The following is a 14,642-nucleotide window of genomic DNA, read 5'->3' as shown; positions in this document are numbered from 1 at the left end:
ATACCTTCAGAGTAGTGTTAAGCTTTGTTAAATGGCCTTCTGGGTTTTCCAAACATTGCCTTGTATTTCTTTTTCAGAGGATCGGAGGCTTAGCCTTGTGACTCAAATGTTAATGGTAACAGAAACTTAAGCTACATCAGACAAAGCTGTGGAACAACATTACAGCTATACTATTTGTTGATCTTTAATTACAGTTTGCTTCCAATCATTAATTTGGAACTCTGCATTTTGTAAAATGATTACATGATATGATCAGATCCTCATGATATAATTCCTTTGAAAGTTGAAAAAATGGAGTTTACACGGTCACATTGTGTGCCTGCTTTTAAATCTTTGATGCACAAGCAAAACATGCCCCATGTGTGCAAGTGTGATTAAAAATAATTAATACATACTATAATAATACTGTTGTTAAAATAAGTATTTTAGCAGTAATTTGGAGTAAAAAAATAATACATTTAATATTTGAATATGTTACTTTTTCACACATAACACCCATAAAATAAAAATCACATGGGTACAGAGCAAATTGCCACCTCAGTACTTACATGCCTCACAAATGACTACATATTTGTGCTCCTTGCACATAGGCCTGGTGTCCTGGGAACACCTTTTCTGTCTTTGGCAGCTGGGCAGATCTCGCACCTTCCTTCCTCTTCACTTGGCCCCCCCTGCCTGATGTCCTCCTGTGGCTGTTTGGTGGCTGTATTTTATTTTGTTTTAATCTCCCATTGCCATAAAATGCTTTTGGAGGTGGGGTGTTCCCTCTTCATATGTGGCATGACAAACTCTTTGCCTAGGTCCTTCCTGATTCACCGTGCATTGGTCACACCACCCATGTAATCAGGGGGTTTGTGCAGTGAAGTTGGTGTAAGCATTGAGGTTGGCAACATCCAGCTTACATACAAAAGCAGTCATGTTGAGTTGTAAATGTTTGGCAAGTTGTCCACAGTAAATATATTCCTAAGTGCCACCATTTCCAAATATTCTATCGAATTCCATAGGGAAATTGATGTAGAAACACAAAACCTATGTTTGTTCATAAAGTAAGAAAGGAAAATTTTAATTAATAATGGTAATCAAATGAAAAAAACATAGGGAATGAACATGGGTCATTTTTGACTCAGTCGACTTTTGAGCCATGGGTTAAGAGCAGGTATAGCAGGTATCTACAGTATGTCTAGCATTATATTTGCTGAACACAAGGTGAAATGCAATGCTCTTGCTGTAATGGAGAGTGCCTTTGAATCAAGGTGACATAAAGACTGAATGTCATTTGGGGAAATGTCACATCAGAGGTCTGTTGCAGTGTTTCTCAGCCCATCCCTCCATTAACTGCTTTAACTCTTGATCAGGCAATGGGCTAATTTTCCCATTACACACACATTTATTTAAAATAGTTGCCAAAAATTTTATTTTTATGGATTATATCCATTCATAGAAAAGTGTATTTTCAGTTCTATCTCATAGTGCACAAGGTGAAAATAAATCCTCAGACCAATAAAACCTATTTTAAAAAAGCCGTTCTCTACTAATGACAGGAAGTGAGATGGTCTCAAAATAGCTTTCTACTAGCTTTCTGAAAAGAGAAAAATAGAAATGTAAGTGATTAAGCAACACACGATAAAGCATCACTGCTAGAAATTTTTATTTTTATTTGATTTTTTTTACCCACAATGCAGAAATCATGACAGCGACACATACTTCTCCCCTCTTATCCTCTCACAGATGTAGCATTATCCAGCAGTCTTCTATGCCACGACCCTGGCTCCCCCACCCAGGGCTGCTGCTCAGACGGTGCAGTCCTGCTTGGAGGGTTCGGGGGACCTTTGAACGCAAACCTCACAGTTAGCAGTGTGGAATACCTTGGTCCTGAGGAGGAGGATCCCCCTCCAGGTAGGACAATCTTTTGCTGTACTCATGAATGCATTAAAGAGCTGTAAAAGCAACACATAAGGGAAAACGTGGATTTGTAAAGTGACTGGGTATCTTTTACTCTGAGTATAAAATGAGACTATTTTCTTACAGCAAAAGCTGACATTTGATGTTAGGATATAATTTACTTTTTGCTATATGTAAATGATTTAAATGTGTACATTTTAATGCAATCCACAATCCAAGTCCTTGATGTCTGAATCAATCCTCTACACGTGTACCATTAGAGGGCAGCAAAGACAATTGAATGACATTCTTGCCCTCTACTCTCATCCGCCATAAGAGGTCCACAATTTACATGTGTATGTACAAAAGCAGTACAATACACAATATTTCAGCATGCATTACTATTTGATTCATTTTAGAATATGTTCATTTTAGTCAGTTCATTTGTATTTTAGTTTAATGTGATGTGGATGAGAATCTGTGGCCCGACTAACAGGTGTTTTGCATAACAACCTCTGATCTGATCTTCAAATACAGTCCTTTACAAGCTGTATCATCAGCTGCCGTCCTTATAATAGAGACACTTTCTTGTGGAGCAAAACTAATTTTATTTTCATTTTTAGAAAATGCTTTATTTTTATTAATTTCCTCCAGTAGCTGCCTCTCTCCAAGACTGTGAAGGGGAAGAGGAGAATGTACCACTGCTGGAGGAGGAGGGAGGCGAGGAGGTGCACCCTGCTGGGGATTTACCTGAGGGGCTGCAGGACGTGGGAGAGCAGATGGAGGACAGGCCACAGGAGGAGACTCCTCCAGGAACTTCCCCACCACAAGTACCTCCGAAACTTTTGCCCCAGCTGAGTACTGGAGATGGTGAGTGCTGAGAGGTTCAGGAAAGGACATTTGTATCTTGTATAAAGTAAATAAGCATTTGCAAAGTGTCCGTATAAAACCTGTTTTTTAAACTACAGATCTACACAAAATTTAAGAAAAACTGGATAAATTAGTGGAGAAAGATAACAAAGGACAATGTTTCCAGACAGGGGTCCCTGAAGGGTTTGATTGAGTATGAAAAAGATGTAAATCATATGCTGTGGCCTACCCCAGATGTGAGCTTCATTTACCAGCTATGGGATATTTTATAGCAACATGCTAGACAGCACTCTCATCATCAAAACTCAGTAAGACGCACTTAAATACTTTACTTAAGTAAAAGTACCAATACCACAATGTAACAATATTCCATGACAAATAAAAGTCCTACATTCAGAATCTACTTCTTTACTTAAGTAAAAGTACAGGATATTTTCTGACCAAAATATATGGTGGTATAGTATCAAACCTAAAAGTACTCATGGGAATGATATATTTTTATATATTACAGTTTTTCTCACTCAATTTGGTACATTTCTCAGATCAGAACTGAAATTCTTGTAACTACTTGTTAAACCTCCACATCATCTAGTCACTCATTCTTTTGAACAAATTGCAAATGCTTTGCTGCTGCTTAGCAAATTATTATGTACAATTGTCTTCTGATGCCTACATTATCAATTACTTATGTCATGTTGATCACAATTCATTATACTGGTGCTCTGTTGAACAGTCTTACTCCTTGAATAAGTCACTACATGCAAAATGGTTGAACACGTCATTTTCTTTTAGCATTTTGTTATACATGTCTATTAGACTTTTTTGTAAATGTGTCCTGAATTGATGAAGATATCCGTTGTGATGTGGATGAGAATCTGTGGCCCAACAGTTGTGTTATAAAACTCTCTCGTCTTTCTTTTCTGTGTTACAGTGACGTGCCCTGTCAACAAGTTACAGTACAAACAGTAAAAGCGAATCCTGTCCAATCTCTTGCAATGTATAGCTTTGTGCTGCTGAAATTGATATATCCCATACAGAAAAAGTGCTTCCTAGTGCATGTTTGTGTCATTGTCATTTGAATTTGCATCAGAAAATACTTACAGAGTACACTGTTATATTGACAACATGGCAACATTTAGACCATCTTGTTTGTAAACAATAACACGAAGACATGTCATTTTGATGGCACCAACATGTTCACTTACATGACATTACATTGCATTTACTCATTTGGCAGATGCTTTTATCCAAAGCGACTTACATTTGAGAGACAGCATACAAGCATCAATACAACAAGAGATCTACATCTGACAATACACACTAGTAAGAGCAGCAATAAATACTAGTAAGAGCTAATAGCACTTATGGCATCAATAGGGTAAATACAGAGAGAAAGAAGTAAGAGTTAACAAAATAGTGCTATCAATACAAGAGAAGAAGGGGACAGAAGAAGACGAGCACAGGAAGTGCACGTTAGAGGTTAGAGGTGTTATAAGAGAAAGTGTTCTAAGAAGAGAACATGAGAGACAGACTAAGGATTTTGAGCAAGTTACAGGCTTTTGCAGGTAATCCACTGTGTGATGTTTGTCCGATCTGTGTCGAGAAATCTTCTTACTGTTTTGCAGATGTTAAGGATGACTGGAGAAATGTGTATTAGATTGTTAATATTGATAATTCACTGTGTAAGCAACATTTTACTGTTACTGCTACTTTGAACTATACACTTCGGTAGTTTAGTCGAGCTGCTCCCTACCTCGGGGTCAGTACCAGAAATCGGAGGGGTTGTAAGAGAGGAAAGAACACACATTTGTATCGATTTAGAGTTTTATCTAATCTGTAATATTGGATAATTTAACTATTTGGGTCTGAAACAGTTATTTAAATGATATCATCTCAGAAGTTTGGAGGAGAAATGTCTCTTTGGTGGAACTGCCAGCAGCTCCTGAAACATGACGATAAACACTGTTTTAAGAGATTTTAAGAGATAACTAGTCAAAAAGGTTGGAAACTGTGTTTTATAAGGTCAGCACGTTTTTTAATGCAAAATCTTCAATAATTTCATCTCAGTGGCAGATTGGCAAAGTCTCTCATTTCTTTGCAAGAAAACCCGATTCACCGTGTTCGTTATTTTCCTCCAGATGTTCGTTCATATTCCATGTCCTATTAAACGGATGTGCAAGTCAAGTGTACTTGAGAGTCTGAATTCCCATCAGTAGAAATGTAAATGTGTTTCTCAAACTTCAACTCAGTGTCCTAAGATAAGCTCCAGCCCCCATGACCCTGCAAATGAATCTGACGACAAGAAAATGACCACAAAAACAAACCAGAATTTGATTCTGTGAATTAACCTCTGGTGTTTTTCTGCTCATCCCTCCCTTTCAGATTCAGGCCCTGTGTCACTCCCCGCTCACCTGCCCAACTCCTACCTCCCCAAGGAGCCTCCACCCAGGGCCACAGAAAGCTTGGCTTCAATGACCCTGCCGCTGCGAGGGCCCATGGCCAACTCCTCAGGGTCCCCACATTTAGGCAATATGATGCACCCTCCCATGCCCCCTAGCTGCATAATGGAGGAACTGCAGAGAGCCTTCGCATCCAAGAACAGACAGGAGATGTGAGTCCTCAGGTTGACCCCATACTTTGATTTATATATGCTTCTTCACTCACATACACTGGGACTGTGACAAACACGTGGTGTTTTCTTCAGTCGTATATCCCTTTTGATAGGGTATGATTTTAATATATATGACAAGTATTCAGTGACTGTAATGACTGCTCACAAATCTTTAATTTAATTTGTTAAAATGTCCCCTTGAATGCATTAAATATTTTTTTTGGAATGACATCCTTAAAATCTTATATATTAAAAAGTTAATTTCCCCTCCTGACTGTGTCCCCCTCAGCGTCCACGAAGGGTATGAGCAGGGCTCACCCCCGCGGCTGTGGTGTTCTGACAGACGGCTCTCTCGCTCCTGCAGCTCTGAGAACCAACACACATCATCTTTGGGCGGCGGCTGTGTGGGAGGCGGAGGGTCCGACTGGCCCAAGAAGGAGGCAGAGGAGAATAAGGAGAATGTGCGGCTGGACCAGTGCTTCTCCAACACCTCAGGCCTCCCCAACGACTTGGACGGCTGGAATGAATCCGTCATCTCTGGTGGGTTGGAGAGCTCAAAAGTATGATTTACAGTGCAGTCTGTAAGCATTTATTTGTTCTATTTGTTCTATATTTGTTATTTGTTCTGCTGTACTGTATATATTGGTTTTAAAATGAAACAATCATTATGAGGTAAAAGTGTTGATATTTGCTTTCATTTGAATGTGTTCACATATATATTGAAACAACAGTGTAGGAAGCCCTGTCACTGTCTAACAGGAATGTCTAAAAATTGGTGGTACTGTCATTGCCTACATGTTCATTTTAGTTTGCTAAGAGCCACAGATACCAAGTGGTACTACCTGGCCCCACCTTTGCTGTCATATCAAGTAGTTTATGGAATTTAATTTAACAAAATCATCAGTGTTGTTTCCAACCGCAGCAGGCAGGGGTTTTCATCACAAAAGCTCTGATGAATCAGCTGTACAGTACCTGCTCAGCACAGACAAATATAGTCACTATCTGGTGAACCCAGTGGAGCATTTAGCAGCTAGAGCAACATATTTCCCTCTGGAGTTGGTCCAACCGGAGCTGAAATGAGAGTAAACATTGGATTTACATTTGTCAGATGGTCCAAATCACTTCTCGAGCTGAATGTTAATGTTGCTCTGTAGCTGCTGGGGATGTAAATAGGCAACTAGTATCAACAGATCCAAAATAATCAATTAATACAGTAATACAATCTAACAGAATAATATAGATCTTACAACTAATGTTTTGTAGCTTTTCTGTCAGAGTTTGCAGTTCTTGTCTCTATGCAGTCAGTAGATATTAATATAAATGACAAGCGTTTCACTGACCATTTATAGGTAACTATAGGCTTTTAAAGGGTTGGACAAGGAGCTCGCTCACATACGTCACATTTCAAGTTGATTTTGATTTATAAAGGGAAACTGGGTTTTATAAATCAGAATATTTTTGTGTGTACACACTTCCAGTGTTTTGTACATACGCAACCTTTAGGAGTCTTTTCTATGTATAGTTTTATAAATGAGACCCCTGGTCCTTGGGGCAGTAGCCTAGTTTGCGCAGTTGGTAATCCAGTCTTGGTAGATACAAATAAAAGGGCTGTTGAGTCGCTGGATATGAACACTCTCAGATACCCTTGAAGTTGAGAGTTGGCACTTCAACCTAACAGCACTGCATCACAAATTATAAATTTTTTGTTACTGGGTAGTACGTGTTATTTCCTTATTGATTATGCTTCAGAAGTAAAGAAAATGGCTATTATGCCCCACAAATTTTTGTGACTTTTGTGACCAAGACAATGATATTTTGAAATTTACCTATTTCCAATGACAAAACGGGCAAATTTGTCATGCATCAAGGACATGGACTTTGAGGGACATCCTACTGCCCATTGTGCCATAGTTTTTCACCAGTCTCAACCAGCGTCCACATAGTTTTTGCCACTTGTGATTGCTCAGGAAGCCTCGAACCACTGCGACAAAGTTGTTCCAAGCCTCATGTTAACTTGGATTTATGTTGTTTTTTTCTGACTTTATGTAAAAAAAAATAAATTTGCTTATTTTGTCATTGGCAATAGGAAAATTACAAAATGTCAATGAAGATTCTCAGTCATCCAGGTCATAGTTATCCAACGAAGGTTAAAATCAAGGGCAACTGGACTTGGTTGAAGATCAATCAATCAAGTCTTCAACCAAGTCCAGTTGCCCTTGATTTTAACCTTCGTTGGAAAATTACAAAATATCACTGTCCTAGTTACAAATGCAAAGTTTGTGGGGGATAACAGCCATTTTCTATACTTATACTAGAAAAGCGTCTCTGTCCAAATAAAGACTGCATTGAAAATAATAATCACTTGGCGTGGATGTTTAAATGAATTAAGTGGCCATTAGATTTTTTGGGATGAGAGATTTGAATGCTTTATTCATTTTGCATATAGTCAGGACATGAAAAGAAAGAATGTGAAAACACTGTGATTCTTACATGAAAATAAGTTTTAGTTTCCTGTGTATTAACCCATTTATGCGTGGTTGCAGGCACACTTCCTCGCAGGCTAAGGAAGGAGTTGTTGGCTGTCAAACTACGAAACAGGCCCAGCAAGCAGGAGTTGGAGGACAGGAATATCTTCCCAGCAAGGAGCGACCAGGAGCGGCAGGAAATCCGCCAGCAGATTGAGATGAAACTTGCCAAGTAAGCAATTAAATCTTCTCTACATTAACATGCTGTCTCTGTCGCAATACTGATTTATTTGTTAAAATAATTGCAATAAAACTGATCATGGCTGAACACCAGTTTCTATACTATATTTTGTCACAATAGACATGAAATGTTTTAATGATATCAGAAATTGAGTTTCTCTTTGTCTTACTTAAATGTCTTTGTAACTACAAATCCTTGATATTACTCTGCAGTTAGTTAATGATTTCCGTATTAATCTCTGCAAATATGCAAACCCATGATAGATCTGGGCAATGCAATGGATTTTTGCGGGGTAAGCCTATATGCTTAATTGCTTCAGTTACTTAATCCCCAACAGTAGGAGGAAGTGAGATAAAAAAAAAACTGATCTAAAAGGATTATCTGATTGTTTCGCACAGACTTGATTTTGTTGTGTAATCTGCTACTGCTCAGAGGAGACTGTTTGGGTGTAATGATTCAAACTCAAGGCCAATTCTCGTACTGGGAAGCTTCTCTATTAAATTCCGGCACAGCACTTAACCATTTTAACTAAAACTGAGAGCTTTCCCAATGAGGGGAAATGGTATTCAAACCAGTGAGGCCCACTAAATGGAATAAATTCCCAGAAATCCTTGGGCACAAAAAGTACACACATGTTGAGTAAATGCCTGGATGCTTTTCACTCAAAGGATTGTTCTCACACTTTCTGAAGTTCAACAAGCACAGACAGATGCTTCAAGGAAGTCACTGCAAGATGCACCGCTGATGTCCATGTCCATGCTCCCCTGCCGGGACATTAAGAGAACTTACTTTTCTAATGCAGCTGAGAAGTGTAATGTCCAAAGGCCGACAGCAGCAGTCTCGTGTATGAATAACGCTGGTGTTAAAGACCCAGGTTCTTTAACACCAGCATATCAAACAGAGGCACACCACAGTGTTACATAACCCGCAGTGCAATAACACAGCCAAGCACAGAGTGCCACCCACACTTTCTGGAGAACAAGATCTATTGTCTGTCTGTGAGACGAACTAAGACTACTGCCTCCCTGGTCTATTCTTAGATTAAATGGAAGAACACGTTTTTTATTGTTATTTTAGAAAAGGTGTACAGGTGTTCACACGTTTACAAGCAAACAACGGGACTGTAGCTTGCATAAGAGAGAGCTGTGTCCTGAAGACAGAGAGGTTCAACTTGTGGCACAGCAGTGAGAGAATCTGCTTGTTATATAAAGACCTAGTTCTACAAAGCAGTGGGTTGACTCTGTTTTTTTGCTCCAGGATTTTAGAGGCTGTGTACAAAATGTATTCACGTGTAAAAGGCTTCACGAAAAGGCAGAGGCAAGTTTGCTACTTTGGTTTGTCTGGAGTTATTATCACTGCCATAAACTGACTCTAAATAACTTAGTTATTACAACTTCACCTACTGTGTCAAAAATATGCAAGAAAATGTGTTTTCATCCTACACAGTATTTACATAAATTGAAGGCACACTGCACCATTTTGGAAGGAACTCCTGGCTAAATATAGCTCAGAATGGTGAAAAGCTCATTTCCCCTGGGAATTCATACTGAATTATAAAACAATCCATCACACACTCCTCTGGACTTCTGGGGGTGACTCCCACCATTGATTCAATCTGCTCTTCTTTTCCATCCTATCTGCAGCTCACGATGAAAACCTACATTACATTTGCTGCCGATCCAGCAGAAAATGCCATCAGGAGTTATGGCAGATAATGACACCTTGCCTGTCCATTGTGTCAGTAACAGATGACCTTTCTATCTTTAGAGACTCCCTGCAGGGCACTTGTGCTGCAGCCCCACTCTGCTGTTTCTAATTTTAGCCCCTGACACTGTTCAATAATGCACTCCCTTCCTCCCTGAAATGTGTTGTCGGGAGTTATATCAGCAGAAATATCAGGGGGGGGGGGGGGGGGGGGGGGGGGGGGGGGTAGGCGGGGGCCTGCTACTGTACTTGGAAAAAGGAAGAAAGCTTTGAATGGCCAATTTTGTCAACTTGCGCAGTTGGCAGCTGAAGTAAAAGAAAGGAGTGAAAGTCTCTGCCACCCACTCGTTGGTTTTCATTCCTTTGTTAGGACTTTTTGTTCCTCCCTTGGCTGGCAACGTTTTCTGTTCCAACTCTTTTTATTACAGAAAATCCTTAGTGGCAAATGGAAATCCTTGTGCCAATGGGCGTTCATGCGTCATCACGGTATTCTGGGGATACCTTTCAATATCTTATTTCAGCTATCAAACCCGGATGTAGAAAGCGGTGGGTGCAGAAGCCAGTGGGAATGAGTCAAGGTGTTGTCTCATGTAGTGATATCCTCAGTTATCCCAAATAAGCCAGGATTTGTCACCTGAGAGCAGCAGTCATTTGATTTTTTGTGATTCATTTAGCTCCAGGAAGAAAATCTGACTTTGTAACTGAAAGTGTTACATGTTGACAGTGATCTCTGATTTATTCAGCTCACCGACAGAGAGTAAAAAATACAAGTGGTTTGTTTCTAAAAATAGCCACAGATTCTCTCTGTGCAGTAGTGAAATCCCCATTAGTGAGTTGCTAGGGAGAAGCAGCATTTTCTGCAGGAGGACTCAATGATACCAAGTGTTGTTGCTAAGCAACTCGGTGACCAGGTCAATAATAGTGGATGGTCGTATTCGCTGGGGCTTTGGAAGTGATTTTCTGTTTTATGTGTTTAAAATGTAATACAGTAAGAGCTCTGGGAACACTATGTCTCTCGCAAAAAACATGTCTGATTTGATCAAAAAACAACTTTAAATTAAAAAGGGGAACCTCACAGAGGAGGATAAAAAAAAGCTAATAGGAAGTAATTCCTCTATATTGATTATGTGCAAAACGATCAAAGTGTTCGAGACAAGTTCTTGGTGTTTGTGTTCCATTTTTCATCTAATTTCTCAGAAGAGAGTTTGCTCGGGGAGTTCAACTATCAAATGTATTTTCATGCTATTCCTGGATGTCTAGTCACATATGTGTTAATTAGCAGAGACTGACTGCCTGTACTCTCTTTCCTTCCAATGTGGATTCACTGATAAAAAACAAATGACTATTACATAATGCATTTGAGCAGTAGCCTACTGATGCCTTTTCTGTTTAAACCTGGCATCTGTTGTTACACAAATTTGTTTTTAGGTTGGTTCAAGTCCCGCTTAATAGGCCTTGTATTAACAGTTAAGAAGCGTAAAATGATTTTATTAGATATATCGTGCCCATCTACCCAGTGGCACACATGTCACACATTGGGCCACCTGCTTTGTGGGCGTCTCAGCACGTGTGACCTAACTTTGATCTTTTACCGGACAGAACTATAAAGTGTCCGATGTTATCTTGGGCGAGGGGATGAAGAGAGTCCCGCTGCGTTGCGACATTTTGCCCTCTCTGTCCTTTTCCACCTCTGTAGGTGTGCTGTGGGGCGCGCCACATGCTGTCTGGAGCTGAGCCCTGCTGTGCAGCTCACATTTATTATTTACACCACATAGGAATAGTTCATACATGCACAGGGGACTCCGGGAAAACATTTGATTTTGGACACCTTTTGGACGCTTTGATGATGTGGGCACGTGAGAGCAAATGAATGTAGGCTACAAAGTGTGACATGAATGTTTAAACTAGTTTATTATAACAAAGAAGAGATTGGGATTGTATTAGATGGTAAAATATGCTGCAGTATTTTGTATCTTGTATTTTCTTCCCTGTTCGAAATAGATTATTTTTCTTCCTTTAAAACAAAACCGTCTAACGTGACTAAAAATAAAATGAACTGGTGCAACCTGTGTGTAGTGACTGTGCCAGTAGCCCAGTGTACATTAGGAGGTTGGGGATGCCGTGAGTAAGAGCCTGTGAAGCTCCGCCTCCTACAAATTATGCATGCAGTAACCAGGGAAACTAGGGAAGTCGCGCCCCAGCAGCCCATCACGACTCACTTCAAAAGCGCCTGTAGTCCGTGGCTGATAGTCGAGAGGAGTGCCTGAGCTGCTGCTGCGGTCCGGAGTAAACGCAATACGGCTGCTGCACCTGAGATGCAGCATCTTGAACTTGAACAATAATCCGGTGGAGAATTCTCAAACGGGAGAATTGCGCTTCTTTGACTGTTCCAGATGTGGGGAGCGCCTCTGCCGAAGCATCACAGCCGTGGATTGGATGCGAGATGGAGACATAGGGGATTCCTCTCGAGAACGCGCACAGTGAAGAAACTACAGCCGGTTTAAAGATAGGACGGGGGGGCAGCTGAAGTCAGAATGGTTCAAAACGTGGTTTTGGTGTTTCTCCGCAGGAGGCTGAGCCAGAGACCGAATGTGGAGGAGCTGGAGAGTCGGAACATCCTGAAACGTAAGTTCAAACACTCCCATTTCTGTTTCCAAATTACCCTCTCTTCATCTACTAATACTTATATTTACGAAAATATATCTAAAAGCCCTGATCAAAAAAACACACAAAACATGGCAAAACTGCGCATTAATAATAGCACAGATTGCCCAGTGTAGTACATTATTCAGGAGCAAAGGCACGCATGAGTCCCATCCCTTCTCTCCACCGTAAACCCTGTTAAAGGTGGAAGGAACTGAATGTGTAGAGATTCTGGGCATGATAACCTGGTTATGGCTTACATAGTTTTACAGATTTCACATCAATTTAATTACATGATGGGTGATGAATCTATTTATTTGAGTAAAACAATATCCTGTAGTGTCTTTAATATATTTGTATAATTGTTTACTTGCTGATATGATACGAATTTCTAATGTTTTCTTTTTTCCCCAGAGAGAAACGACCAGACAGAGCAAGAGGAGAGGAGGGAGATCAAACAGCGGCTAAACAGAAAGGTACACATCTACTTTCCTTTTATTCAGAAGCATTTTTTATTTTTTTTTGATCAACCATCACACCAAAACAATATCAGTCAAATGGTCACTGTGAGGCACACTGGAGACTCTGGTTAATTCAAAGTGAGTAGCAGCCAGCTATAAATGTTTGTCCCATTTTCTCGTGTTTCCCAGCTCAACCAGCGGCCCACAGTAGATGAACTACGAGACAGAAAAATTCTGATCCGCTTCAGTGACTATGTGGAGGTGGCCAAAGCTCAGGACTATGACAGGAGAGCAGACAAGCCCTGGACTCGACTCTCAGCAGCAGACAAGGTGTGTATTACTGTGATAATATTTGTAATATTATACTATATGTATATACTGTATCATTTTTGATAGTGAAGAAACTTTGAGTTTTTGAAATAACAGCCACACAGTACAGGTCAACATTTATACCTGCCACTAATCACTTGGACTTATCATCAAAAGAAGGCCAAATGATTCTTAGCTTTTCAGGACTGTTTGCATTGGATGCCACTGTTAGCAGCTTATCTCACCAAATCCCCTGTTCTCTTTTAGTTTTTTTATTTTTAGTCTGGTTATATTATGGCTGTTCAAAGGATGCAGTACCCCAGTGGCTCTGGATGTACTTAGGGATGCACTAATGCTGTTTTTCCTCTTCCCCACAGGCCGCAATCCGAAAAGAGCTGAACGAATTTAAAAGTACCGAGATGGAAGTGCACGCCTCAAGCAAACACCTAACGAGGTCAGTGTTCTTTCTATTCTGAAGCGTGTCTGTGTTTGGAAAGGCACGTTTGCTCTATTCCGGGCAGCAGCGGTCTAAATTTAGCTCTCCTTGCTCATCCAGAGAGCACCAATGAGCTAAAGATAGATGGGGTGGGGGCTGTGCTCTGGAGAGCTCGAGAAGTGATATAATACCACAGTGTCCTTGGTTAAGCTTGTTTGGAAAGCAGGGGTCTTTTGTTGTGAGTTGTAACGGTAACCCAGAGGGAGGACTGGATGCGAGTGCGTGTCCCGCCCCTCGTCACATTTAATGGCCGTGCTAAAAATAGCCCCACAGAAGTGATTAATAGCTGGGTATGATGACAAAGGCACCCTGTGCTCTCGCTGACTGTTGTCCTTCTCACACGGTTTCTCTGCGTTTGTCTCTCCAGGTTCCACCGGCCGTGAAAGCAGGGAGTTTCTTCTGTGAAGAAATGCTGAGTTTGGAAATTTTCTGAAGCTGCTCAGCGATGACGGTTCAAAGAACCTGGAGCCTTTTTTCGTCTTCAGCGTGTCTTTAACATTCTTCCAGCACCCTTGACTATCATATCATCAGTATGAGGGCACTGGGTATGGGAGAGAAGGTGACAGTGTCCTGGAGACTACTGAATGACGCCACATGGAAGCTGGCTGGTGGAAGAGGACTTTGGTGGAGCCTCTGACTCTCAGGATGAGAGCGGAGGGGAAAACCATCTTGTCAGTCAGTGTTGTTGTTTTTTTGTACTATTTCATGGACTCCTTTGACAAGGCGGTGTGAATCTGTGTAGTGGGAAGAAGTTGTGCATGTGACCAGCTTCACCTTTTCTTAACTGATGAATAATGTGTCACTTGGACTGTGCAGTCTGGGGGAGGTGGGATTAGGGATGAATTTGATATTAACTGTACATACAGTATGTCAATCTGAATGAGGCAGTGGATGTCTTCACTGAAAAGAGAAATACCTTTGTAAGCACTACTTGTCTTCAAAATACAAGGTCTTTTTTAAG

The 14,642-nt window shown here is 40.6% G+C and overlaps 1 protein-coding gene across 1 annotated transcript in view; it reads left to right on the top strand.

The window, feature by feature from the left end:
- The window catches only part of phactr3a (phosphatase and actin regulator 3a), a 34,144-nt gene extending 19,503 nt beyond the window's left edge, over positions 1–14,641 (top strand). The window contains exons 3-12 of the mRNA XM_046056735.1: positions 1,729–1,896; positions 2,536–2,751; positions 5,134–5,362; positions 5,652–5,902; positions 7,906–8,059; positions 12,342–12,397; positions 12,830–12,891; positions 13,066–13,206; positions 13,563–13,639; positions 14,049–14,641. Coding sequence (XP_045912691.1) covers positions 1,729–1,896; positions 2,536–2,751; positions 5,134–5,362; positions 5,652–5,902; positions 7,906–8,059; positions 12,342–12,397; positions 12,830–12,891; positions 13,066–13,206; positions 13,563–13,639; positions 14,049–14,064 — 1,370 coding nt within the window. The 3' untranslated portion in view covers positions 14,065–14,641. The remainder of the gene's footprint in view (positions 1–1,728; positions 1,897–2,535; positions 2,752–5,133; positions 5,363–5,651; positions 5,903–7,905; positions 8,060–12,341; positions 12,398–12,829; positions 12,892–13,065; positions 13,207–13,562; positions 13,640–14,048) is intronic.
- The last annotated feature ends 1 nt before the right edge of the window (position 14,642 follows it).

Source organism: Micropterus dolomieu, linkage group LG08 (assembly GCF_021292245.1).
Source record: "Micropterus dolomieu isolate WLL.071019.BEF.003 ecotype Adirondacks linkage group LG08, ASM2129224v1, whole genome shotgun sequence".
NCBI lineage: Eukaryota > Metazoa > Chordata > Actinopteri > Centrarchiformes > Centrarchidae > Micropterus > Micropterus dolomieu.
Note: the sequence above shows the minus strand (reverse complement) of the source record. Positions and strands in the feature narration are given on the sequence as shown.